The sequence below is a fragment of the Pan paniscus genome, chromosome 7 (assembly GCF_029289425.2).
Source record: "Pan paniscus chromosome 7, NHGRI_mPanPan1-v2.0_pri, whole genome shotgun sequence".
NCBI lineage: Eukaryota > Metazoa > Chordata > Mammalia > Primates > Hominidae > Pan > Pan paniscus.
In genome coordinates this window covers 89,037,803-89,064,800 of record NC_073256.2, presented here as the reverse complement: position 1 = coordinate 89,064,800, position 26,998 = coordinate 89,037,803, and the positions used below count along the sequence as shown (strand labels likewise).

At 42.6% G+C, this 26,998-nt stretch overlaps 2 protein-coding genes across 2 annotated transcripts in view; one reads left to right on the top strand and one right to left on the bottom strand.

Annotated features, from left to right (window-relative positions):
• The window catches only part of RDH10 (retinol dehydrogenase 10), a 30,315-nt gene extending 7,292 nt beyond the window's left edge, over positions 1–23,023 (bottom strand). Inside the window, exons 1-2 of the mRNA XM_003831321.6 lie at positions 21,953–23,023; positions 20,104–20,339 (exon numbers count right to left, since the gene is read on the bottom strand). Coding sequence (XP_003831369.1) covers positions 20,104–20,339; positions 21,953–22,241 — 525 coding nt within the window. The 5' untranslated portion in view covers positions 22,242–23,023. The remainder of the gene's footprint in view (positions 1–20,103; positions 20,340–21,952) is intronic.
• Positions 23,024–23,659: 636 nt separating this feature from the next.
• Positions 23,660–26,892, top strand: RPL7 (ribosomal protein L7). Its single transcript, XM_003831322.6, has 7 exons — positions 23,660–23,932; positions 24,736–24,844; positions 25,128–25,294; positions 25,622–25,759; positions 25,871–25,980; positions 26,280–26,489; positions 26,828–26,892. The coding sequence occupies exons 1-6, from the start codon at positions 23,886–23,888 to the stop codon at positions 26,486–26,488; spliced, it is 780 nt and encodes a 259-aa protein (XP_003831370.1). The 5' UTR covers positions 23,660–23,885; the 3' UTR covers position 26,489; positions 26,828–26,892.
• Positions 26,893–26,998: the final 106 nt, after the last annotated feature.

Genomic DNA, 26,998 nt, shown 5'->3' with positions numbered 1-26,998 from the left:
GGATTTGCTGGCTAAGGTATCACTGAGTTTTTGCATGAATACCTAATATGGGTTTGTGGTTTTATTTTTTGGGCGGGGGTGGGGGACAGGGATTTGTGGTGTAGCCCAGGTTGGAGTGCAATGGCATCATCATAGCTCACTGCAGCCTCGAACTCCTGGGCTCAAGTGATCCTTCTGCCTCAGCCTCCCGAGTAGCTGGGACTACAGGTGCACGTCACCATGCCCAGCTAATTTTTAATTTTTTGTAGAGAAGGGGTCTCATTATGTTGCCCAGGCCAGTCTTGAACTCCTGGGCTCAAGTGATCCTCCCGTCTCGGCCTCCTAAAGTGCTGGGATTACAGGCGTGAGCCACTGCCCTTGGCCTTATCTAATTTGTTATAATTTTTGTGTGTAAAGATTGAAAACAGCAATTCCCTTAATTCTGATGTTTTCCTGTGCTCCCACCAATTATTCATACAGGTGCCACATGAATTTTTGTGAAGTATCCCAAGGTCTTCCCCAGTCATCATGTAGTACCCCACTCCCAACTCACACCCTGTTTGAGTTTCCTCATCAGTACCCATGAAATGCTTATTCTCACCTGTGGCATTTGACCCATGAACTCTTCTGATAATCTATCCCAGACCCTTCCTGTGTAAATCAAAGTGTAATATTCATCACATATTTATATAGTCTCTCATGCTTTTCAAAGTGCTTTATGTCACTGGAGCCCCCTAATAATTCTTTATTGAAGGTAGTTAGGGTGTTAAACCTTTATCTAATATTATTCTAGGCCAGCCTGACTTTGTCTACATTTCTCTAAGACATATAGTCAGTACCATTTACCTTAATGCGATTATGTGTTTTATAGTGCTTTGATTTTGATTGTCTTATACTTATTTGTCTGACTGTCCCAGACTAAGCTGGAAGACCCAGATCAGTCTTCCAAATATTAAGGGAGAATTACCTTGCTACACTGAGACAGGCACTGTGGAGGAGAGCTAGTGATACGGTTTGGATCTGTGCCCCCACCCAAATCTCAGGTCAACTATAATCCTCAATGTCAGAGGTATGGCCTGGTGGGAGGTGACTGGATCATGGGAGTGATCTTTCATGTATGGTTCAGCACCATCTCCTGGTGCTGCTCTAGTGATGAGTGAGTTCTTGCGAGATCGGGTTGTTTAAACGTGTGCAGCCCCCACCCCCACCCACCCCCTCGCTTCCTCCTGCTTCTGCCGTGTTTATTGCTGCACCCTCTTTGCCTTCTACCATGACTGAAAGCTCCCTGAGTCTTCCCCAGAAATGGAGTAGAAGCCTCTATGCTTCCTGTACAGCCTGCAGAACCGTGAGCCAATTAGACTTCTTTTCTTTGTAAATTACCCAGTCTCACATATTTCTGTATGGCAGTATGAGAACAGACTAATACAGCAAGTGAACACACTTCTCATTACTGCATTGCCCAAGTACACTGCTGAGGAAGAGAGACACATGTTTCAGCTTGATTGTATTTCTTTGTAGTAGTAAAAACAGAAAGAGTAATTATGACAGTAATTATTATTTTGATCTGTTACCAGAAAAAGTCAAAAACTGGTACTTCAGGTTATTATGGGTTCAACTTTAGGCTCTATAATTTATACATGGGTATTATATCACAGAATTGAAATAAAGTAACATCACAATGGAGTTTATATATTCCAATCTAAACTAGAAAACAGCTGGGCACAGTGGCTCACACTTGTAATCCCCAAGCTTTGGGGGAGGTTAAGGCGGGAGGATCACTTGAGCCCAGGAGTTCAAGACCACCCTAGGAAACACTGTGAAACGCTGCCTCTACAAAAAATACAAAAAATTAGCCGGGCATAGTGGTGTGTGCCTGTAGTCTCAACTACTTGGGAGGCTGGGGTAGACAGATCGCTTGAGCCCAGGAGGTCGAGGCTACAGTGAGCCGTGATTGTGTTATGGCACCCCAGCCTAGGCGACAGAGCGAGACCCTGCCTCAAACAACTAGAAAACATATCCCTAAGTAATCAAGCCTATATGTCTTTTAAAAGTATCTAGTTATGATTAATTGTTCCCAGATTAGCCAAAAAGTATAAAACATATTATTGACGTTAACCAGAGATCATTTGTAAGTTTTGAAAATTTGCCTAGTCTTGGAAGACAGCAATAAACTTAACAATAAAGGGTCTTAGTTATCTTTCTGTGTAAAAGTTAAAGTATAAGGACTCAATATTAAATCCTAAGAAATTACATCCAATATCAAATTCCTATCAGAACCTGCTACTTGGTTACCTGACAAATCTGAATCACTCACTCACGTGTCCACTCTAACTCCAGCCAGCGGCTGGCTCTGACTAGAAACTCAGACACCATAGCAGGTTGGCTGTAATGACTTCCCTGTATTCACGTGCTCTGGTCTTGCCTGCAGGTATTAAATGACTAATCCAGATCCCCAGCACCACATCAAGGTAGGTGACAGAAGATTAACAAGTTCCTAACTGTTCTTTAATTTGTTGCAAGGTTCTGAAACTGATTAATATCCCCTCCCCTTCTTGCCCTGAAATGAATCTGGTGGTATTAAATTAAATAAAATAGTTCCAGTTTGTCCATAAGGAGGGTAGTATGGCTGCATATTCTAAAAAATGTGACGTGGGGTCACACTTCCACCTGTGGGACCCTCCCTCCACCCCCAAATTGTCTGAAGAGGAGTTAAGCTAGTGGTTTAAAGGAAAAGGAAGCAAAAAAGGGCGAGGGGGAGAGAGAGAGGAGGCCGGTAGGGGGAGAGAGAGAGAGAGGAGGCCGGTGGGGAGAGGAAGGGAGAGAGAAAGACAAACCAAACAATCCAGATATGGCTATGTGAAAAAAATCTTTTCCAACTGTGGGCTATAAACATTTGGAGAAATATATTCCAATTTTAAAGAGTAAAGTATGACACATGTTGGCTGGTTGTAATATGAAGCTTTCTTTTGAGAGGGAGATTATTTGTTTTGTTCTGTAAAGCACAGGTGGGTCAATGTTCAGTTTAAAACATGTGATTTCTTTGCCTAATCAAGGACAAATCTGGCCTTCTGTATAAATTAAATCCAATGTATCTTTGCATTTTCTACATTTTTAAGACAAAGATCCATATTTTTTATTTGAAAGGCTCATTAATTACAGGCAACACTGCAATTACTATAACAATCACTCACAGCGTCAACAACCACCAAAGAGCTGCGCGGAGGGAACTGAGAGGTGAAGAAAGCTATCCAGGGCCGCTAATCAGCCTGAGATCCCAGACGGCTTGTTTCTAAAGCTGGTGTCAAACATTTACTCAGCTCTGCTCTGTGTCGGGCAAAGGCAGGCGTGGGGTAGGAGCACCCACATCAGAACCACTCGGGTTTCTTTTAAGCCTGTGCTCAGGTTCCCGCTGGAGCCCAGTACACGTGACTGAGCACGAAGGCTGTTAATCATTTCCTTTGCTGCCTGAATAGAGGCGAGCAATTACTCCAAACTCCTGCCTTATGTCTGGGGCGCATTATTAAATAAACTTTGATCAACATGAATTCTATTCCATACTTTGCAAGAAAAATGCTATAGTTGGGTGACTAGAAAGCATCACATTTTCAGGAATTTTCCCAAGTAACCTGACTAGTTTTCTTTTCTAATTACTCTTGCCCTCAACAGTCTGGTAGATGACATTTGAGATAGCACAGCATATTCTGTCCTTGACACTGCTTGACAGCACAAAGAAATCTGGCACTTTGCAATGAATTATTAATGTGCACAAATATTGTAGCATGTATGAGGTAGAGACCAGCAAAAGGTGAAGTGCTAGTTGCCATGACACCAGTCAGTTCAAGCTAAGGTTCATAATCTTTAACTTTGTCTCAAAGAGTCGTCAGAAGAACATAAAGGGCAAATCTGAAACACACAGCCAAACGGCTTTGGTATGGATTAATGCCTGTGACGCATGGGTGGATCTGAGAGGGCAGCACAGATAATTTGCTGACCAATAGGACTGCTGTGTTACATCAAGTATAAGGATGGATAGATCAGCAGTTATCATCTAGTAAAGGGGTCTCTAAATGCAGTACATGTGCTCAGTCTCCAGAGTGAGCTGGTGCCCATGCTGGTTGGCAAGGTTTGCTAGATGCTAAATGTAAGTCAGAGAATTGCACTCTATTGCAGTGTCCTCTTTACTGTCTAAAAAACAGAAGAGGACATCAAGTTCTTCAGCAGGAAAATATGGTTGACTCTTGATCTAGGGGGTCTCAAAGTCAGTAACCAATATATGAAACAGGAAGTTTACAGAATTTAGAGTTGGAAGGGGCCTAGGGATTTTCTTATTTGCAAAAGAGAAAACTTTTAATAACTGACTTTTGCTATTAAATGTAGAGCTAGAACTTTGACTACCATGATTAATTTGATCACAAGATTCCAATACCATAATCTGCTACCAGCTGACAGGGTTGCTGTGTGATTAAAAAAAAAAGGGAAGGACATTCAAATGGACACTGACATTCCTATGAAACATGCTTAACAAGTCTAATATCTCCTTAGCTCCTCAGGGTTCCTCTTCAAAGCACTGGGCACTTTGAAAGATAACTGTAAAGGTCACATTTGTAATATAAGCAAGAACTTCTTAAACAGACATGTAAGTAACTGCACATAGACATGACATGTCATAGCTCGAGAAATCTTTTAAAGTAAAGTTTACGCCAAATTAACTTCCAACAGCTCCGACTCTCCAGACCATTCTTGGTACTCTTAATGACAGACTGTGCAGCCCAAAGCCTGCAGCTGCAGTGTCAGGACAAATTAGCCTAAAGTGGAACAAAAGTCAATGTGAAGAAACGTGGTATCCGGCAAGGTCTGACTTTTGAAATTCTGAGATTGATGACATTTTAAAGGTGTAGGTATAACAGAATGTGTTTTCCATATTTGTAAGCAATTCTAGGTTCCTGAGCACTGAGAGAAAAGCAAAGTTAATTTCTCACCGTAGGAGAAGGCCTCATTATTTTTGTGCACATACATGACTGTCCTGTGATCAAGAAAAGGCATCTTTTAAAAGAATCGTTTTGAAATGTTTATCTCTTATTTGAAATCCAAGAAAGAGAGTAGACATTCATTTCCAAAGAGGACCATAAATCATATAACACTGGGAGAAAGGTCAACACCACCAGCACAGTACAGTTTTCTCACGTATGCTTAAGGATTTTCAGAATCTCCAAATAATAGCATGATGTAAACTTTGAATAAAAAAGAACACCATCAAGACTCCACTGAACAAAGAACGTCTGACTGGAAATGCTTACGGCACCCTTCACATGGTTGGGCAACTTTCCTCTACTGTTCCACCCCTTCTGCCTGTGCAGCTGCCAGAGTTAACTTATCTTTATCAGAATCACAAAGGAACACTCTCCTGCTTATTTACAAGGCTAAAATGACATCTGGTGGCGCTCTTCTCTGAGAACTCAGTCACTGTTCCTGGAAAATGATTCAAAAGCACAAACTTTTGCAGGGCAACTGTAGGAGTATTCTTGTGCATGTGTGTTAAGTACTAACTGCTGATGTTGCTCAAATGTTCCGCTAGTCCCTGTAGCCTCACAATGTTTTATTCATTGTCCTGTGATCAATTCAAAAAAGCCATCTTTTATAAGAATGGTTTTGAAGTGTTTATCTTTTATTTGAACATCCAAGAAAGAGTAGACATTGACTTCCACAGGGGACCATACCTCCTATAATGCCTGAAGGTGCTTAAAATATAGTGAACTGTGTTAAAGTTAATAGGATACATCATTAGTGTGTTAAAAAATGTAAAATGGTGACATACTATCAGCTCACCTGGGTAAGGAAAATATGGCTAAAGTACCTCTAAAGGTATCTACTCATTAAGTATACTGACCAAACTTTAGACATTTTACTTCGACCACAGAAAGTATTATTTGAAAAAAACAATCTTCATTACAAAATTATATATTTAATTAGGAAGTAAAACCTAAATCTGTATTTACTAGCAATACCAACTTTAAATATTCTAGTTGCAGCTGACAACAGAAATTCTAACATGCATATGTTGTTGCGTAATAGCCTCTTTTTCCTAGTTGGGTATGTTTGTAGAGACAGAAAGGTCCCCTGACCAATTGTGCAATAGAGCCCCAAGATACTTAAGCCTGGAACTACTCTCTCAGACTTAACAAGATGTTCATCTTAATTTCTATCAGATTGGGACAAAACATTCACTCTTTAGATAATAGAGGAGAGACTAAAGAACATGTCATAATAGTCAAATTTGTGCCAATGTTAAATCTATCCCTTTAAAAACATGTATTATTGTGAGGCCACAGGGATTAGTGCAACATTTGAACAGAATCAGCAGTTAGTACTTAACACACATGCACAAGAATACTCCTACAGTTGCCCTGCAACCAAGAAGCTAATAAAAGAGCCAGGCTTTTCAAATGAACACCTCGATGATGACACCATTAGTTATTCAGCAAAAATAAATGCTTCATTAACTTGTCTTCCCACTGTTAAAGGATAGGATGAATTTACCTCAAGGCAGCAACTCAGATATTAACGTTCCCTTACATTTTAGAGCTCACTATGCAGAAATACCAGAAATAAGGTGACTTAAAACTCAATTTGTCTGTAAAATACACTGGCCTTTGGAATCCAGAAACCCACTTGGTCCTGACTGCCAATTACTTGACCTTCCTTTTGTTACTTGACCTCTCTGGATCTCACTAAACTCATTTGTGAGACAAAAGAGGAGATGTCCAAAGTTTTTTCATCTCAAATATGTTACGATTTAGATTCAACAATTATTTTTCCAATTCCTACCACACACCCCGAATACTGAGGTCACGCTGAGGTATTATTTGCCTAAGACTCTCGTAAATGACTCAATAAGGGATCAACTCCATTAGTGCAGTGGCCAGCATTGAGTGATCAGCAAAAATATCTCATTGAGTATTTCTATGATGTCACAGCTGTGCCTTTTAACATAATATAACTTGAATGTATGCCTCTTATCTATTAAAAAAATTACAAATTATTTGTTTGAAACAATCATCCTTTTTCCGTTTTACTTGAGTCCATGGAGGCTCAATGTGTTAAACAATGAATGCTGAAGAGTGTTTCTGAAATGCTGTTTTCCCTGATCTTTCCCCTGCCGGGCCCTAGATGATCAAACGAGTGTTCGATGATCTCCTTCAGCCTCACGCCCCTCCCCCTATTTAATAACTCTTTATGGAATAATGAAAATAACCCACAAAATTGCGGCCAAATAGCTTGCCAAACAACAGGCTGTCATTGATCTCTTTGCTTTGCCCCAAACTCAAACTGCATCTCAGAAATTGTAATAAAGACAGATCTTCCAAAGGGCAAAGGCTTCGGTTCTGCTCTAGTGACCAGTAACTACTTCCATGACGCATAAACACATGCATGCGAGCTTAGCCACTGCTCCGGCCATCTGCAGTGGCAGACTTCTTAGCCCCTGTTCCAACAGCACAGCTCTCAATGTCCCCATCATCATCAACCCCTGTAATTCCTAAGTGTAAATAGTTCAAATTCTTCCCTGCTTTCTAGTTTGCTTACTGTGAAATCTTTAAAAAGTTAAAATCTTTACGTAAATGAAGGGTAAATATATTCAAGAGATTACACCTGAAAACTTATTCTGTTTTTAAACATGCACTGTTAGAACTTAGAATTCACTCAACACATACGAGGGTCTATGAGGTACCTACATTGGGATAGGCATTGTTAAAAAACAAAAATAAGTATTTGTGAACCTCTTAAAGGATTTTAAAGATTGCAGATGGCAACTTTCCTATAAATCAGTGGTTTGGTACATTAGAATCACCTGGGGAGCTTTTCCTCCTGGTGTTCAGGACACCTCTCAGACCAATTATACCAGAATCTCCAATGGGAGAATCAGGCATCAGGAGGCAACGTCCCTCAGGTGGCTCCCATTTGTAGCTGAGTTTGGGAACCAGTGCTCTAGAACAGCGTTTCTCAATCTCAGCACCATTACATTTGGGGCTGGGTAATTTTAAGCCATAGGATTGCCCTATGCATGGAAGGATGTTGAAGCAGCATCCCTGACCTCTCTCCACTAGATGCCAGCAGCAGCTCCACCAGTCTGACAAGAAAAATGTCTCCAGATGTTACCAATGTTTCCTGGGGGCAAAATCACCCACATGAGAACTACTCACTAGAAAGAACATGTACATTAGGAAAGGAAGTCCCATATACTCCAGTGATGATTGTCCCTTAAGTTTTCATTCTCATATTGTAATGACATTTTCCAGGTTTGGAATATATTTGGGGCTGGAAATTGAAAAAAAAAAAAAGGCAACAACTTAAATATGGACTCAAAACTTCATCACTTTTAGTTTCTATATTTCAAACCACCACTCCACCATGAAATTAAGAAGTACCTTTGAAGGACAATAATACTGATCCAACAAGTCTGATATATTCTAGCTACCTCACAGAGGAACAATATTGAAATGTCATAGAAGATCACACCAATCACTTACCAATCACAACTCTGGTTAAACCACCGAAAATATCATTACTAAATTATGAGAACTGAAAAAAGAAAACTTCCTTTTAAGGACAACAAATATACATGAGACACCATTCCTTCCATTATCCAGCAATGCCACACAGTTCTTCACTGGCGGGCCCTGACTTTCTGCTGTGGTGCTTAGGGCTGTGAAAACTCCACCCTGGGCAGAGCAACCATTCAGACACTGGACCTGAATCAAAATTTAAAAAATAAACCTAGATCAGAGTGGGCCCCAGAGTGCGTGGTCTGACATCTTCCTAGGTACAAGATTCCTAAAGGGCTGGTTAGCTCAGGAAAAAAAAAGTGTGTGTATGTGGGTAAGGGGGAGATGGAATATTGAAAAAGTGGGAAGAGTAGTTCCTCTTCAAACTTTGGCGCACATGCGTGTAGGAATCACCTGGGCTCTGAATCAAATGCAGACTCAGATTCAGTAGTTAGGTGGTGCTGCTGTGGCTGCTCGGGACAAGCCGAGAAGAAGGTTCTAGAGTGAGCCTGAGCAATCTGTCTACTCCCAACCTCACGTGGCTTCAGATCAACTCTCCTAAGAGTTCAGTGAAACAGGCAATATAATTGATCCTCTTTCTGTTCCCAGTGCCTCCTACCCCTAGCATTTATCAGGTAAAGCCTGGTTCAAATCAATGCCAAGAGCCCCTAGTGCAAGAGCCCCTAGTATGAATGACCATGGGACTTTGTGGACTGACTCTATGTCTATTTACCTTGGATCCATTTTTAGCACTAGCAAGCCACCCAATCCCATTAGAACAAAGTTCGTAAAGAAGAAACCTAAAAGACTTCAAATCCTTCCCTCTGCATCCACAGAGGCTTTGAAGGCTTAGCTTTCAAGACAGGGACTGTAGACTCCGCCAGCCTTGGCACTTACCTCACTGGCTTTCCAACTTTACCTTGGACAAGTGAACCATAGAGGCTTTTATACTATGGTAAGCCTGTGAGAAAACCTCATTTAGGGAATAATTACCGCTTTATAGATCACATGCTTGGACTATAAGTTTGGACACTACCAGTGGCCCAAAGTGCACAATTTTGAAAATCCATGATTAACATTTCAAAGGCAAAGCTTATGAAGCTATCTGGAATTCTGATCCCATAAGAATATTATATAACAGAATAAAGGTTTTACATTTTGTTAGGAGATAAGCTAACAAAATGAACTAAACTAAAACCACACTTAACTGATATTTTGGTACCAATTATTCATAGAACTTTGTTCAGCCAGTCCTTGTAGAAGAGCCCTATCCATTCGTGACTTTTTTTGTGTCTAATTTGTCGACGAAGGATGCACTACACTATTCTCAAGGAAATAATAACTCTCTCCAATACAAGCTATGGAAAAGTACAGAAAAGGCCCAGAAACACGCAAGTTGGGCTTTCGTAATAAAATTCTAGTATAGTATTGGTTCTTCAGGCTTGAATTTTACATGCTTGTCTAATCTACAGAGCAAGCTTCCTGGGGATATTAAGCTAGGGTTAATCAGTTACTGCTAAACTAACCATGCTAATAAAAAATCAACATTTGAAGATTAATTCTTACACTATACCACAGGGCAAAACTCCTAAGTGACTCATAGGAAAATCTACTTACTGTACCAGGAGCTTTGAACTTGTAGCCCACAGCTAAGTATTTGTACAGGCTCTAACCTGGAAGCCTAGGCTGAGGGTTTGGGTCCTAGTTTCTTCCTTCCCTGGCAGTGACCTTAGGGAAGTCCCTTCACCTCTCTGGGTTTGTTTCCTCATCCATAAACATGAGGATAGTGGCTCTATTTAATTCAGAGTTGCTGTGAGGCTCAAATGAGAAAAGTGTTTATGAAAAGGCTTTGTAAATTTAAGTGCTATATAAAAATTTAGTACACAAGGCTCATTAAGCATGTATTTATAGACTATTTTTGTTATAAGTGCTATCTATTTTTGGTTAGGTTGTTTCCTTAAGTTCCTGCAAGTCCTGGTTCTTACTATGTATGGCTCCTAGTCCTCCCTGCCCTCCACGCAGACCATATTCTGGTTAAAACACAGTATCTGACCTAAGAAAAGAAGTCGCAAAAACACTGCTAAGCAGTTGCTTCAGCTGCCTAGTCCCTTTCATCCCAAGTCCTAGATGACGCTGGAAAACAACTTTCCAACACCACCACCTTTCTAATCCTTCTTTTATCAGTCCCATTTTACTAAAGGCAAAAAACGACTGTTATAAGTAAAAATTGCAACACTTAAAGAGTCCAGCAAACATAATAAAAATACAATACGAAATCATTTAGAAGTAATTCATTACACCTTATGCTTCTCTTTCCCAAGAGACTGCAGGACTAGCCCATGTAAAAAACCCTTAAGAAATCAGTAGGGGGCAGTATGTTAATTACAACTTAAGGTGGGAAAATTCAGGCTTTGAATTTTAAGTTTCACTTGTCCTCAAAATACCCATGTGTTTACATAAGTAACACTTATGTTATTTTGAGCCCTATTGTTTAGGCTAACACTAAGAAGCTGCACCATGTTAATATTCAAAAATTCCAGTACTAAACTATTTGAAGGAAAGGCAAGAAATTCACATTTTATGCAAGCAGCATGTAAGAAACACTTGTGGTTTTTTCCAAACCAAAAAATACAATGCTAACACCGCTGCCACTTTCACACATCTTTGTGTGATCTTTGAAAGTTTCACAGACCAAGTAATGTTTTGTTTCCAAATGTGAATTCATTGTAAGTGGCTTGTCATTGTAAGGGGCTAATTTGACAGCACTCAAGGTTGCGGCAGTAATTGCCCTTACTTGTTAAATATTCTAGCAGCATTTGCTGCAGTGTTGAAAGTTTTATGAAGATTATAAGAGGATATTCATTTTTTCCCCCTGTGGCTCACTTCATTTCAGTTTCAGAGCATTTAGGAAAATGGTCCCTGACAGGTGTGAACCTGAGTTTTAAGAGAATTGACAAATAAAGTAAAAAAGAAGAAAAAAATTCAAGAATGAAATACACTGGGGAAGCTCTTCAAGTAAAAAATGTTAGCATTCCTTCAGACCACATGAAAAGGTTTGCGTCCCTTCGCATCCACTCCAGTGTGGGGATGGCATAGGCCTGTATAAACCCAGGGATGCAGGTGACTGGAACTGGCCAGCCAGATATGTCAAGGCAAATGAATCCCAAGGCCATGCTCTGTCAGCCTAGGCTCTGAACAATGGTATCTTAACAGAATGATAATTCACAATACAGGGAACCTTCTGAAGGCTACCTATTATGGGGACCAGCTGTATGCTTTAGAAAGAATCAGAAACCCCTATCTTCTGAGTTATTTTCCAATTATGTCTATATGGGGTCTCAGCCTAAAGGAGCTTCTAGGTCAGTTGATAGAATCTAGAAGTGTTAGTTCTTTGAATAGCTAACTACTATACCAACTTCTGATAAGAAAGATTAACACATTTTAATCTGATCTCTGGAGTTACAGGCTCAAAATATTGAACTTAACCCATTCAGCTGAGGCAGGAAATAGTTCTCTATTTCTTAAGGACTATTAGATTTTGTCATACTCCAAAGATTAGTTACAAAAGACCCTTTCTCTCAGGAAAATACTGGTTCTATGTGCAGGAAATAAGATACAAATCCACCCTGCCAGTACACCCCCTAGTGGAACTTCAGCATAGTACAGTTTGGGGGTCCAAAAACATCCTGGGTATTTAGGACTTTCCCAGGTCCAGTGGCTGTAACTGCACCATAATCATGTCTTCTACTTATTACTGAGCATAGAAAAACAAGCAAGCAAACAAACATAGCATGTCATCTGCACATTTATCCATATAGGCAGACATCTGGATTAGACACATGCAAATAGACTACTTATCATAATTGAAAGAGGCTTAATTTTAGTTTCTGAAAGAACTAAAGCAGAAATTTTAGATGAATTTGCTATTAATATTTCTCAACTCAAGACAAAACTTAAATGTAAAGGGGTTTCCTACTTAAAATTCATCTAACTCTCAGGTGAGGCTATTAAATTTTCTCAGATTGTCATGGGTTAGATATATTCAAGTTACTAAAACCGATTCATTAGAATTTGCCAAAGATCTCAAAAATCTGAAGCATGATCAGAGTAAAAACAAATGTAGGAGAAGAGAATAAGTGGAGTGTGAGCAGTTAAGTATTAAACTATAGGGTTTGTAGTGACCCAATCCTGCAATGAATGGCTAAGGGCTCTGCCGGGGCACTTTGCATTCAGTCTTTTTGAGAAAGCTATTCAGTCAGTGTTAGCATTAGCACAGGCTACACAATGCTTCCACTTTGACATATCCTATAGATTAATTTCTATTTGGGCAGAAAATGGATAAAGCCTGGGATGTAGAAATAATGAGGCAGAAAAGAACAAATACCAACTTTGCTTCCTTCCAGGAATTGAGATAAATAGCACAACTCACTCCATGATCAAACAAGAAAGGGCCATTCCTTGAGCCAAGAATTTCATGACTATTTTACAGGGACTGCCATCTTAACATATAAAGATATTATTAAGTGAACATGAAAATATTTTGAACTTGTTTTTCTTTCTCAGGAATAGTGACAGATTTTTTTCTGAACTATTCAACTTCTGTTGTCTTCAAGTAAAACAGGACTCAAATGGCAGAACAGCCAAGCAGAGGCTCTTGTGTGAAGCATAAGTGTGTGCAAGGCTCTCTCCAGGCACAGTGAGGAGTCCAGCCCATCTGAAGTTTACAGTAGATGAGGGGATAAATAGGTGCTGACCTGGAAAAGCAGGTGGAAATCAGCTTTGGAAGGCCCAGGATGCCATGCTAATGAGCCTGGACTTCACGCTGTGAGCAATATGGTCATACAAGCGTTTTAAGCAGGCAGATAACAAACTCAAGGCTGCTTAGATGACCCTAGGGTGGAAAGCCAAAAGCGAATACAGGAAAAGAAGATCAGAGGCACTTTCAAGAGTCCAGGCAAGAGGTGATGGAGGCACACAGGATGAAGTAGGAAAGGAAAGGGGCGATCAATCAAAGCACAGGGGCACAAGCAAATAGTCAGGATTTGGGGACCCATGAATGTATGCAGGCTGGAGAGGTGAAGATAATGCTGACGTTTCTAAGCCTGGTGACCAGGGAATGCAAGAAGGAGCAAAGAGGAGTTTGTTCAGTTTTGTGACATGCTGCTTTAAGAGAATGTGTGGCGCAGTCAAGGTAGTTGAAGGCAGACAGAGAAGCACGACAAAGTGGGCTTATCATGGAAGCTAAAGCACTTGAGTTTCAAGGAGACGGTCAAGAGGGTCACATTCTGTAGAAAGGCGAAGCTGCACACTGGATTTGGCAATGAGGGGAGCATTGCTGTTTTTTTCATTTAGGTTAGAAATTATGACATTGGTTATTTAGCAGTATTTTTTAAACAACTGAGAAAAACAGACACAGATTAGAACATATTGAAGATGTTGGAGAACTTTTTATCTGATGCAGCGTCTGGTTCCCTATTCACACCAGCTATGTAAAGTGATATTTTATCATGTCATAGATTTTGATTTCTAGTAGCAACAGATTTGGGCCCAGCATGTAATGTATCAAATACAGAAACTCAAAGTTCAATGAGCATGTGATCCTATTTGGTGTATATAGGTATTCAGTCCCAGGTACCAAGCAGTTCCTATCAAAAGAGATGTTTTACTCAGTTTTCAACTGTGACTACAAGAATAAGATAAAATTGACCCCAGGTCAATTTACAACTCTGTTTAAGACATTGAAAGTACTTCTAAAGTTCAAACATTTTTATACATATGACATATATTTAATAACAGAAACCAGTTCTACTGGAGACTTCTAAAAATAGGCCATGAATTCCAAGTGTTTAGTAGCTATCTTAAGATAGGAAATCAATATTCTCTATAAACTAATTAGTCTTACAGTTATTATGGTAAGGAGAAAGAAATACTGGCCAAATATTTTTATGAATACTTTAGAAATGATTTTTGAAATTCTAAATGTAAGAAACCTTAAACAAAACTAGTTTCTGTAACCAGAGAACACAGGAATGCAGTATGTGAGATTAAAAACCAGTAAATCACATAAGAACCTAAACATTAATGATTAGGGACCATTCATGAGATATTAGGTACAACTGCAGCACTAATGTCTTTAAGTGCTACATTACTCAGATCTAGCTGGTGGGCTTTTACTTTTCCTGGATAGATTTTAACTAAATAGACTTTAGACATTTGGATATAGATAAATGCTTAATTCAGTAATTAGTATTTTAAAACTGTGAAACCTTTTAAGTTAAGTGGTCTATTAATTAACTACCAATTATCTTGTCTGACTACCATATCAATAGAAGTAAATTACCTACTAGCTATTTGACAGATTTAGTCCTTTACCATGCAAAAATTCTTCAGAATATAAAAGGCCTGGAGTTAAATGCTTTTGCTTCCCCCTTTTGGTTAATCAGGGATCAATTTGCTGCTCACGTATAAAGGCCAAATGCAGCTCTTCAGTTAAAAAGGATCTACAGATAAACTTTGGCTTTTAGAAATAGCAAGCTAAGGTTCTACTTCTCTTAAAAAATAACAAGTAAAGCAATGTTAGTACTTTGAGGAAAACATGGGTTTGCATGGAGACCAACTTTCCATATTTCAAAGTAGAATACAGAGAGATATTTTTCTTTTCCTTTTTTTGAGACAGAGTCTGGCTCTCGTCACCCAAGCTGGAGTGCAGTGTTGCGATCTCAGCTCATTGCAGTCTACAACCCCTGGGCTCAAGCCAGCCTCCTGCCTCAGCCTCCTGAGGAGCTGGGACAACAGGCACGTGCCACCACGCCCAGCTAATTTTTGTATTTTGGTAGAGACAGGGTTTCGCCATGTTGCCAACGCTGGTCTTGAACTCCTGGGTTCAAGCAATCCACCCTCCTCGGCCTCCCAAAGTGTTGGGATTACAGGCTTGAGTCACTGCACCCCGCCCAAGAGAGGTATCTTTCAAGTTTTTACATCTCACCCAGATACAAACAGCCCACATGAATAATTTCTATGCTAGTGTTAAAGTGCATGATAGTGCATTCATTTTCCATGGTCTTGTACTGGGTGTTTCACAGTAGATTATGCTGACTAGAACCTAACCCAAATCTATCACTAAGTCTTGACTGGGGACCAGGAGAAGGTTCCTAGGAGAGCTACTGGTGATGGAACAACATTGGAAGACGAAGTGTCACAGCAGACTGGAAGGCTGTACAGAATTAGGCCAGGCTGAGGAAAGGCTTCCAAAGGGTACAGAAATGGTACATGGTTAAGAGGGAAGGAAAGAATTGCTAAGGGGGTCCTCTTTTTGAGGACTGATCATTGGTAAATATGAATGGCTGTTACACATTCATTGTGAGCTTCATTCAAACTGGCATACCAACACCAGCCTTATCAAGTCACTAGCCTCACACCAATGAGCAGAGTTCTAACACAAAATAGTAAAAATCAGAACACATGTGGGACAGGGAGAATGGAAAGTTACGTAGGAAAGCAAAAGAAAATATGAGTGATAACAAGGGTGAGACAGCCCTGGTTTGCAATAATGGTCTTACACAGCTTTAGTCCAACATAATGCTCACCTTTTTCTTTCTTGAGATGGAGTATTGTTCTGTCACCCAGGCTGGAGTGCAGTGGCGCCATGTCTGCTCACTGCAACTTCGGCCTCCCGGGTTCAAACAATTCTCCTGCCTCAGCCTCCTGAGTAGCTGGGATTACAGGCTAGCACCACCACGGCTGGCTACTTTTTTTGTATTTTTAGTAGAGACAGGGTTTCTCCATGTTGACCAGGCTGGTCTCGAACTCCTGACATCAAGTGATCCGCCTGCCTTGGCCTTCCAAAGTGCTGGGATTACAGGTGTGAGCCACCGTGCCCAGCCCATAATGCTTACCTTTTAAAACTTCAGAACATAGACCCATGTGAGTATTCTCTGAATAGGTTATCTTCTAAATATTTAAGCCTATTATTATCAAATATTTATTGAGTGACTTAAGAATAGAGTTTTGTTCCAGGCAAAGGAAAATGAAAGATGTATATAATAAACTGCCTTCAGACAGCTTGCCATCTACTTTGGGAGAATGATAACAAATGCTGTGAGAGATTAATGGAAAGAAAAGAAAAACCTTAGATGAGTCATTTAACCCCTACTTCACTGGAAAACAAAGGGTTGAACAAGAAGGTCTCTGGATTCTTGCAACTCTAATATCCAAAAATGCCAGAAGTGCTGCAGTGGGAAGGAAAGGTTATATTGAAACTTGAGCTACACCTTAAAAGACACGTGGAATGGAGGAAGAGGGTGTTTCAGGTAGGGGGAATAGCATGCGGACTGGTTTGGGAGTGCCCACAGCTTTTCAGTGGAAGTCCACACGGTTTTCTATTTCACTCACTTTGGCTCTGAGTCAGGATCAACATACTACTTGTTGAAATACAGGTATTAACTGTATTAACTGCTGAAAACAGATATTAACGGTTACTTAAATGTCTGGTTCAGGATGATCTGTTCAAATGACTGAACAGTTCTTTGCTCAGCTGATGGACTTTTAAAAATGTATGGGGTAACTTCTTTTCCATACCCAGATACAGTAAAAAGACACACTCATTATTTTTTCTAGAAGGAAAACAGCACATGCCAACGTCAACACATCTTTGAAAAGTTGCCACCAACGCTTCGCATAAGAGGACTACTGGAAGGGAAGCTGAATTCAGGTGGCTCTTGTGACACTCCTTAACCCCTGTTAAAAATTCACTGTAAAATCTATACTGAATTTTCCTTTAAATTTTGGTTGCTGAATCAAAACTTCTCAAAAGATTTGTAAATTTCAGCAAGAAGTCAGAAATTCCAACTCTAAAACCAATTTTCTGACTCAATATTGAAAATAAATTCTTAAGTTTAGATGCTTAGGGGAAAAACAGCTGGAGAATTCAGGAGCCTCCCATATTTTAATACAAAGTGACGTCATTACCATCAAGGCTTCCAAGAACTCCTTAAATTGTGTGGTTAAGCAACATCTCAAAGCACAGTGATGACTCTAGGAAGGTGCTATGCTCCTCCCTGGTATACAGATTCAGGTCCAGAATAATTTTTCTATTTAGAGATTTGATTTGACTTCCTCCTTATGTTAAAAAGTAGCCTAATATTAGAAAGACGGTATATCAATTTATGTGCATTTTCAAAGCTAAGGCTATGAATTTTCTGTGCTTTACACACACTAAATTAGCATTCATTTTATCAGATGTCTTCCTGGAGCTGGTTTCTTGTTGTAAGTATTTAACTGCAGATTGTATGGGGTTTCTTAAAAACCTGATTACACTTAAAATTTTACAATTAAGCAAAATAATCATGCAGACAAAGTAGGCAAGATGGCTAAACTTTAGAATACCTGGTGTAGGTAAAAGTTTACAGTTATGTAGTCTTGCATCATCTTAGTCAAAGGTTACGGGAGAAAACAATCCCAGTCAGTATCTGCGGTTCATAATGAACCTACTGATAGTGCTGTAACTGTTTAGGGCTGACTTAAATCAACTGCAGTTTTTATGGCAGCTTCATCTTTACCATTCTTCAAATATGAAAATGACACTTCGCCTCCCACTTATGTATGTCTTTTATTTCAAATGGCAGTTATTTTACTCAGGATTAGTCATAAACACACAAGATTCTTGATAAATTCTATGTCAAGTTTATTTGGTTGGACTGCCTTTTATTCATCTAACCACCCCTTTGACACCTGCTGCCTGTTCCTGGGGACCCAGCCACAGCAAGGACTTTAATTCAGTTCCCCACCCCCACTGAACACAACACACACCTACAGGCAAGCTGAAGTTGCCCAAACTGTATTTGGTGATTTCCTTGTTTAAAACATATATAAGCTCAGGTCATTTATATATTCATTTCTAGAGGTTTGTGAATGAATTAAATAAAGTTCATGTTGGCCGGGTGCAGTGGCTTACACCTGTAACCCCAGCACTTTGGGACACTGAGGCGGGCGGATCACCTGAGGTCAGGAGTTCGAGACCAGCCTGATCAACATGGTGAAACCCCGCCTCTACTAAAAATACAAAATTAGCCAGGCGTGGTGGTGCATGCCTGCAATCCCAGCTACTCGGGAGACTGAGACAGGAGAACTGCTTGAACCCGGGAGGTGGAGGTTGCAGTGAGCTGAGATCACGCCATTGTACTCCAGCCTGGGCAACAAGACCAAAATTCCATCTCAAAATAAATAAACAGGCCAGGTGCGGTGGCTCACGCCAGCACTTTGGGGGCTGAGGTGGGTGGACTGCCTGAGCTCAGGAGTTCGCAACCAGCCTGGGCAACACCATGAAACCCCATCTCTACTAAAATACAAAAAATTAGCCAGGTGTGGCAGCATGTGCCTGTAGTCCCAGCTACTCAAGAGGCTGAGGCAGGAAAATTGCTTGAACTTGGGAGGCAGAGGTTGCAGTGAGCCAAGATCGCACCACTGCATTCAGCCTGGGTGACAGACTGAGACTCCATCTCGAAAAATAAATAAATAAATAAAGTTCATATTTAAAAATAAAACATTAAAATAAGCTTCCTCCAAGAGCAGAGAAAAGGTCTGATGCTTGAGGTGCAACATTTGAATAAGTACTTTTAAAGCCAGATTAAGTTTTTAAGCAGTTGCTAAAAAATTAATGAGGTTTAATGTGACCTATTTAGGAGAAACAGTTCTTTGTTGTGTTCTATTAGAAGGCTAATCCGCCTATGGAAAAAAAAAGTAGAATCCTATTTCTTTACTCCTTCTTTATTGAATCGTATCTGTCTACAAAAGGAAAGGGAAAATACTGTGAGGAAAAAGAGCATAAAGTGGGTCAGCAGTGTGCAGTTATAGGGGACAGAGTCACACCTACCTTTACTGAAGACAAGTTGAGATGAAAAACTGGGGTTACTTTTGCCCCTAGAGCAGCAGAAGGCCCTGCTCCCCTCCGTAGATCATGACATTGTTTAAATCCCCAGCTTACCAGGTTTCACCACCTCACTTCCCTCTCTAGGGTCCTATTAGGGTGATATTTGCCAGGCACTGTCTAACCCGAGAGAGTCCCGAAGCGTCCTGCAACAGGAAGATGCCCTGGACCCAGTGGATGGTCAGGAGATGCGAAGTGACTGCCAGGGTGGCCTGGGCACTCCCAACAGACCACAAATGTTGATTTCAGAATCTTTGGCACTTTCCAAAATGTGGCTGAGCAGTAATTTGGAAGCCTAAATCCTGACTTTAGAAATTCATAAGAACAACCAATGTTTTATAAACTCAACAGAAAGTAAAATAAACAAACCCAGGGTTTTATGCTCCTTTGTGTTATTTTTATGGCAATCTTTCAAACTAGTTCAAAATGTTCAATCCTCTGCCCTCTCAAAAATACTGAGTTAGGGGTGGCGGGGGGGTGGGTGGGGACAAAACGACTAACAGTAACCAGCATACACTGCAGTTTACCATAGGGAAGAGCTAAGGAGACCTTGTGGCGAAAGAGTACAGGTTGCTTTCAGGCTGGCACTGAAGTCTCTCCCCTTCCCAACCTTCTCATTGAGGAGGGCCCAGCAAAGAAAACAAGGATGTTTATATTTACCCAGAAGTGTGCATGGCAATTGACCATCATGGTTCTCTCAATGAGCTCATCAGGACATTCCAGAAGGTGATGCCCAGAGACCACACCAGCATTATTGACCAGGACTGAGACTTCGCCAACCTCCTTGCGGACTCTTTCAGCCGTCAGGTAGACGTTCTCCCTCTTCCCCACATCACAGGTGTAGGTAAAAACCTGCAAGTTACAGTGGGGCAGAATTTCTTCCTCACCATTCCCAGCTGTCCTCAGAAGTCCAGATGAGGAGAAAACATGCAAAAGAGAAGGAAGTGCAGAAAGTGAGTCACATGGCGATCAGTAGGACAAAGATCACACAAAACAAAAATACTACAGTGAGCTTCAAATTTCTAACGCTGCAAGGCTTGCCAACGACTGAGCTTTACAGCTGCCTTCCTCCCATGAAGTCTTTGGGAATTACAGCAATTTACTGGATAACTTTGCTTAGGGGAAAGTCATGTAATTGTGACAAGCCCAATACAAGTAGACCACATGGGATCAGCTTGCTGGAGCTAAAGACACCTGCAAAGAACTGATCTCAGCCCAGAGCTCAGAGAACAACACACACACACTACACACTCCTCTTTTTTTGGGGAAACAGTGGCCCAAGAGAAACAGCTCTTAGTCTTTAGTATGAGAACCCTCAAAATGGAAACTCACTTCAAGGCTCACAAATCAAAACTGCAATTAATAATCTGAATTCATCCAAAGCCAAGAAATGAATCTACAATTTTTAATGAAGAAATAGGGATCACTGGCTTGTTCTAACTGGGCTAGCTGACTCCTCTAAGAAGTACTCTCACAAATCAAGTTACAGGTAAATATGCAATTTTACCGCATAAGAACTTGACAATTTAAAAACCAAAATCGGTATCCTGGAAAATGAATACCCTTATCTTTTAGGTTTCGGCAGGGAGCACAAAAATCTGTATTTGCTACACCTCCATACCACCAATGAAAATGGTACATTTTCACCCTTAAATTAAAAACGCAGGTATCAATAAGTTTGATGATAAATTATCAATACAGGGGAGAAGTGCCCAAGTCAATTTTCTCCGTACAGGTAAATGTTTTCCCTAAAAATGAAAAATTTTGTTAAAAACCAACAGCCATTATCAAATTTCCTGAACCAATATTTATGGTTGGTTATGGACTTTGCTTTGGCTTAAAAAAAAAAAATCTCAGATTCAGGTTAGTTAATAAGTATTCAGAAATGCAGATTTTCTGGGGTGACCAAAAACATGGAAGAAATTTACAACGAAGCCTAAATCCTCCAAGAGCTTTCTCTTAGGAAGCAAGGCGTCTTTCAATCACGCTCAGGGAATGTAACTAAAGCACTTATCGCTGGCGAAACAATGTAATTATGTTCCTCAGGCTAAACTTATAATGAAACCGTCAATACTGCCCTCGTCTAAGGGGTTCAGACCACAGTAAGACAGACACTTCTTCAGTCTAGTCAGAACAACTTCCCAAAGACGCTTCAGTTTCCCATCGCGCCGCTTGTAAGTCGGAGCAAGACATTTCTTTGGGATCCAAACCTGTGGTAACAAGTTCCCTCCGCCTTCCCTACCCCGGAGGGCTTAGGAAACCCCCCCCCCGCGCGTGGTCCCCAGAGACCGAACCTCCGCGAGGACAGGGCACCTTCTCCCTGGTAATACAGAAGTGATCGCGTTCCTTTATCAGGGAGCGAATTCCACTCGTCTCCCGAAAGACCGGTGGGGTGTTCCTTTCCTCCACAGCGGGGCTGACCAGGCAGCGGGATTTGGGGCCTGCCGTGGTAGGGCGCGGGGTGGAAAGAGGCTTGACCCAACAATGCTCCCGCGCGGGTCCAGGTTACCTTGCAGCGCGGCGGCGTCGGCCGCCTCCAGGTCGCGGTAGATGTGGCGCACCATGCCAGCCGTCTCCTCGTTGCTTTGCGTGTTGATGTCCCACAGCACCAGCAGCGCCCGACGCCGGGCGAACTCCAGCGCGAAGAGGCGGCCCAGGCCGCTGCCGGCGCCGGTGATGAGGCACACCTGGCCCGCCACGCTCTTCTCCTTGGGCCGCACCAGCCAGCGCGCCGCGGCCAGCACGAACGCCCAGAGCACTTTGAAAGTAACCACGAAGAACTCCACCACGATGTTCATCGCGACGCCCGGGGCCCCGCACGAGCCCAGTGCCTGCGTCCGCGCCCACCCCGAGCCCGGCAATCGGGCTCCCGGCTCCGGGGCGCTTGTCACAGAGGCCGGGACGAGAAGGCTGCGCCCCGCGCCCGCCCCCGAGGTGCCCGCCGGGTTGGAGTGCGCGGCGCCGCTCCCTGCCTGCGCGGGGCCACTCCCGCCCGGGCTCGGCGCTGTGGCCCCGGACTGTGCCCGCCGCGGCAGTCACCCGGCTCGGCGCCTCCTGCCGGCAGCCGCCCGCCCGTCCCGCAGCGCCCGGCCGGCCGGCTCCGCTGCAGTGGCGGTGACAGCCGCGAGTTAGACGACTCGAACTGCCCTCATGGCCAAGCTGCTGCCGCCCGAGCGTCCCCGGAACCGGCGCGCCGGCTCCCTCTCACCCCGGGGGAGGGGTGCCCAGCGGAGGCGGCACGGGCCAGCAGGCTGCCGCGGGAGTTGTCAACTCGACCCAAGTTGCGAGAGGGTGGGAGAGTGGGGTGCGGGGCGGCGGAGCGCCGGGAAGGGGAGACTCGCACGGCGCAGGCAAGCGCTGCCCAACGCCTTGCAGATGCCCCCGAGGGCTCGCGTTCCCCGGCCCTGCACTCTCCGCGGCTGTCACTCGGGCACTGGGCTCCGCAGCGCAGCCCGCTTGCAAGTCAGAGCGCTCCGGGCCGGCTCTGAGCGGGCTCCACGCTCCGCGCTATATAACCCCGCGACCGGGAAGAGCCCGCGCCAGCCTCGGCATCGGCCCTCCCTCCGCCCGGCCTCCCCGCCCCCGGGCGCACCCCGCCCCCGGCCCAGCCCCCAGCCCGCCAGCCGTCCGCGGAGCCGAGCCGGGTAGCCCCTCTCACACGGCCGTGGCCGCAACCTCAGCCCTCCTCGCACCTCCCTTCGCAGCTCACGCCCCCTCCCGTGGGGTGTCCTGGCCTCCGCCTGCCGAGCTCGGCAGTCAGCAGAGCCCCGGCCATCCTCCTCCGGCCGTCCGGTCCCCACTGGTCCCTGGCTAGCCACTTTTCGTAAGCCAGAGCACTCCGGACCGCCCCGCCTGCGATCAGGCGCTGCGGAAGACAGCCCTGTGGGCTGGAGCGACGACAAGGACCTCGCGGAGCGGCGAAAGGGGTGTAGTCTGCGACTACCGCGGCAGGGAGCCGGGAGGGCGGCCAAAAGTGACTTCGAATTGCAGCTAGCCGTTTGGAACGTGGCCCAAGAGGCTCTCATTTTCCTGGCTGGAACCGTCGCCGCGGTGCTTGCCTGCGGTCCTGGTCACCCGTTGCCCTCCCGCCGGGCGGGCGAAGACTGGTGCATGCTGGGATTTGTAGTTCGTCCCCATGAGGCTCGTCCTGGGAACATTATGGGGAGGAACGGAGCCTAATCCTGTCAGCGCAGCCTGGGGATTAGGACCCGGAGTTGCCAAGGTGTCAGCACTCTTTGCTCTTGAATTGATTAAAAAGTCTAATCAAATGCATATATTTTCTTCAAACAAGTTTTACCCGAAAGTTTGTTGAAAGAGGCTAAATCAGGGAGTTCTTTGCGTCTGCAAGGCGGCTTTTTAGTTCTGGATTCTTTTCCGGCTTATTCTAAGACACCTATGAGTCGTGGGGCTTCTCTCGCGAAGTCTTTAAGTGGACAGTACGCATGCGCCAACTTCCTCTTTTTCCGGCTGGAACCATGGAGGGTGTAGAGTGAGTTGCTTCTGGTCCTCTTGAGAATCCTTCTCCATCTCCAGAGCCAGATACTTTTTGTGCCACTTTTTCTCTCTCTGGCCGTAGCTTGCACCTTTGCCCACCTCCCTGCTTCATTGTGACGCTTTGTGACACCAGTGGGGACCCGAGGCTGGGGTTGGGATGCGGGCGGTCTTAGGACGGAGGTTTTGGAGATCCCGGGAACGAGATGTTGGGTTGGAATGTGTGTGGAACCCGTCGGTTGGCTGACGGCCCAGTCCTCGGTAGAGGGTCTTTCGGGGGAGGCGCAGAACCTCAGCATTGTGTTCGTCCTTGGCTGGTGCTTGGTACAGGCCGACCTGCCGCCAGGCCTTTGCTTTCAACATGTGGATCCTGATTGAACCAGAGTGGTGGTGGCTTGTTTTTTTTTTTTATTTTTATTTTTTAATTTTTGCGCTTAAAGTCTCGGGGTCAGTGCCTTGCAGTAGTCTTTCAGCTAGTACATTTTGTTATTCGGGTGTTGGTGTGTTTTTTTTGTTTTTTTTTTTTAATTAGTCGTCGGAGGCCGGGCCTCTTGGTTGAAATAGGGAAAAACGTATTGCTATTGTCATATTTGTGATTGCGTTTTAGGCAACATGGTGTTAAAGGTTATTGACATGGAGCTAAAATATGCATCGTACACTGTAGCATGCCAGAACAAGTAAAGTTACTAGTGACTAAAGTCAGTGACAGCATTTCTGGTAAACAACACTGCTCAGTACGGGAGTAATTCAGCGCTGTGAGCTTTTTGAGCTATTGATAACATTTTTGTTTATTAACGTTAGAGAGAAGAAGAAGGAGGTTCCTGCTGTGCCAGAAACCCTTAAGAAAAAGCGAAGGAATTTCGCAGAGCTGAAGATCAAGCGCCTGAGAAAGAAGTTTGCCCAAAAGATGGTAAGTAAACTTTTTGAGGCACTAGCACATAAGGAGGCGCCTTATTGGGATTGAGGATGAGGTGAATGTTCTTGGCAAGATTTACTTCCTAACTGTACTGAGTAATTGCTTAGCTCCCTAATGTTACAATCTGAAGGTAGTGGGGTTTTTTGGTGGGGGATGTAATTGCATACTGTGGCAAGAAAAGATTTAAAGGAAACGTGTTTTAGTTTTCTTTTTAATAATTGGCATTGCTAATTGTGATTGAGCTAAAAATTATGAATAACTGATTATTGGTTTTCAGCTTCGAAAGGCAAGGAGGAAGCTTATCTATGAAAAAGCAAAGCACTATCACAAGGAATATAGGCAGATGTACAGAACTGAAATTCGAATGGCGAGGATGGCAAGAAAAGCTGGCAACTTCTATGTACCTGCAGAACCCAAATTGGCGTTTGTCATCAGAATCAGAGGGTAAGTTCAGTTTTACTGCATTCGGGTTTGAAAGGGAAGAAAAAAAAAAACTTCACATTACTTCTGGGAGCCCTGATTCTGAAACACTGGAGGAACAATATTTTAGGGGAAGCTAGAACAAGGAGGGTGCTGATCACTAATGGTTTAGTTGCGAGCCATGTTCCCCAAGCTCCTATCCCTTCTCTTAATAGAATACAGAAATTCAGTGTGTAACATGAGAGGATTCCTATCTGTTTAGGTAGGATTCGATATTCAAAACTATAATGGTTAGTATTAATAAAAATTTCGATGAAAGGCAAATGCATTTCTGGTCTGTTTTCACCACAGTATCAATGGAGTGAGCCCAAAGGTTCGAAAGGTGTTGCAGCTTCTTCGCCTTCGTCAAATCTTCAATGGAACCTTTGTAAAGCTCAACAAGGCTTCGATTAACATGCTGAGGATTGTAGAGCCATATATTGCATGGGGGTAAGTCTCTTTTCTCCTTTGATTTCTATTTGATAAATTGGTTATGTAGCAACATGAATTTTAGATGTTTTAACAGTGGTCACCTTATTTTTGTTTGCTTTTTCACTTCAGGTACCCCAATCTGAAGTCAGTAAATGAACTAATCTACAAGCGTGGTTATGGCAAAATCAATAAGAAGCGAATTGCTTTGACAGATAACGCTTTGATTGCTCGATCTCTTGGTAGGTTCTATTTGGGGGAAAATTTGGTATTAGACCATGCGATAATTTCTTACCCTCTTGTGGCCGTATATTTCTCACTATTGTGAATCTTCATGTGTTCCCTATGATTCTTGATTTAGCTTAAAAGAAAACGTAAGACATGGTTTCATTAGCTTGAACCTTATCTTTGTAAAGCCATGCATTTACCTTGTTTATTCCTGGTTATGTTTTTATCTCACAGCCTATTCAAAAAGATTTTGAATAATTATTTCAAAACTTTTTGCAACTTTAATAATCTTAAATAACCTTAAAATATTTAGGTAAATACGGCATCATCTGCATGGAGGATTTGATTCATGAGATCTATACTGTTGGAAAACGCTTCAAAGAGGCAAATAACTTCCTGTGGCCCTTCAAATTGTCTTCTCCACGAGGTGGAATGAAGAAAAAGACCACCCATTTTGTAGAAGGTGGAGATGCTGGCAACAGGGAGGACCAGATCAACAGGCTTATTAGAAGAATGAACTAAGGTGAGAGACCTCATCCTGAGAAAGGTTGAGTTAATGTTAAGAGTATAAGTGGTGGTAATCTTGAATACTTTTCCCATTAAATATTGATGGGGGTTTGAATTTTAATCAGTGCTTTTGTGGGGAGTGGGGGTCAACTATCTTAATGATTACAGTTGGTTTGTTTACTGCTTTTGAGGACCTTTCTGGAGGAAAGGAAAAGCCTGTTTTGGGGAGTCTTTAAAGATGGAAATTGGGTGGTCTTAAAAATGTAAACTCAATCATTACTTTATAACTGCCTAGTTTATGTTAATTGTTAGCTGCCTAAAGTGTTTTCTAATGGTTTTCTTTTTTCCTTTCAGGTGTCTACCATGATTATTTTTCTAAGCTGGTTGGTTAATAAACAGTACCTGCTCTCAAATTGAAATATATTGTTGTATTTGTGATTTTTTGTTGTTGTTGTTGTTAGCCTGCCTCTGTCTTCCCTTAACTACTGTGGCAAGTCTGGTGTGTGATAAAATTAAGCCAAATCA

What these genes read in the sequence shown, in the direction of transcription:
- RPL7 (XM_003831322.6), top strand. Translation starts at nt 23,886, where the DNA reads ATGCGCCAACTTCCTCTTTTTCCGGCTGGAACCATGGAGGGTGTAGA. An exon ending in GGAACCATGGAGGGTGTAGA is followed by an intron (nt 23,933 to 24,735) that starts GTGAGTTGCTTC and finishes TATTAACGTTAG; the next exon opens with AGAGAAGAAGAAGGAGGTTC. An exon ending in TTTGTCATCAGAATCAGAGG is followed by an intron (nt 25,295 to 25,621) that starts GTAAGTTCAGTT and finishes TTTTCACCACAG; the next exon opens with TATCAATGGAGTGAGCCCAA.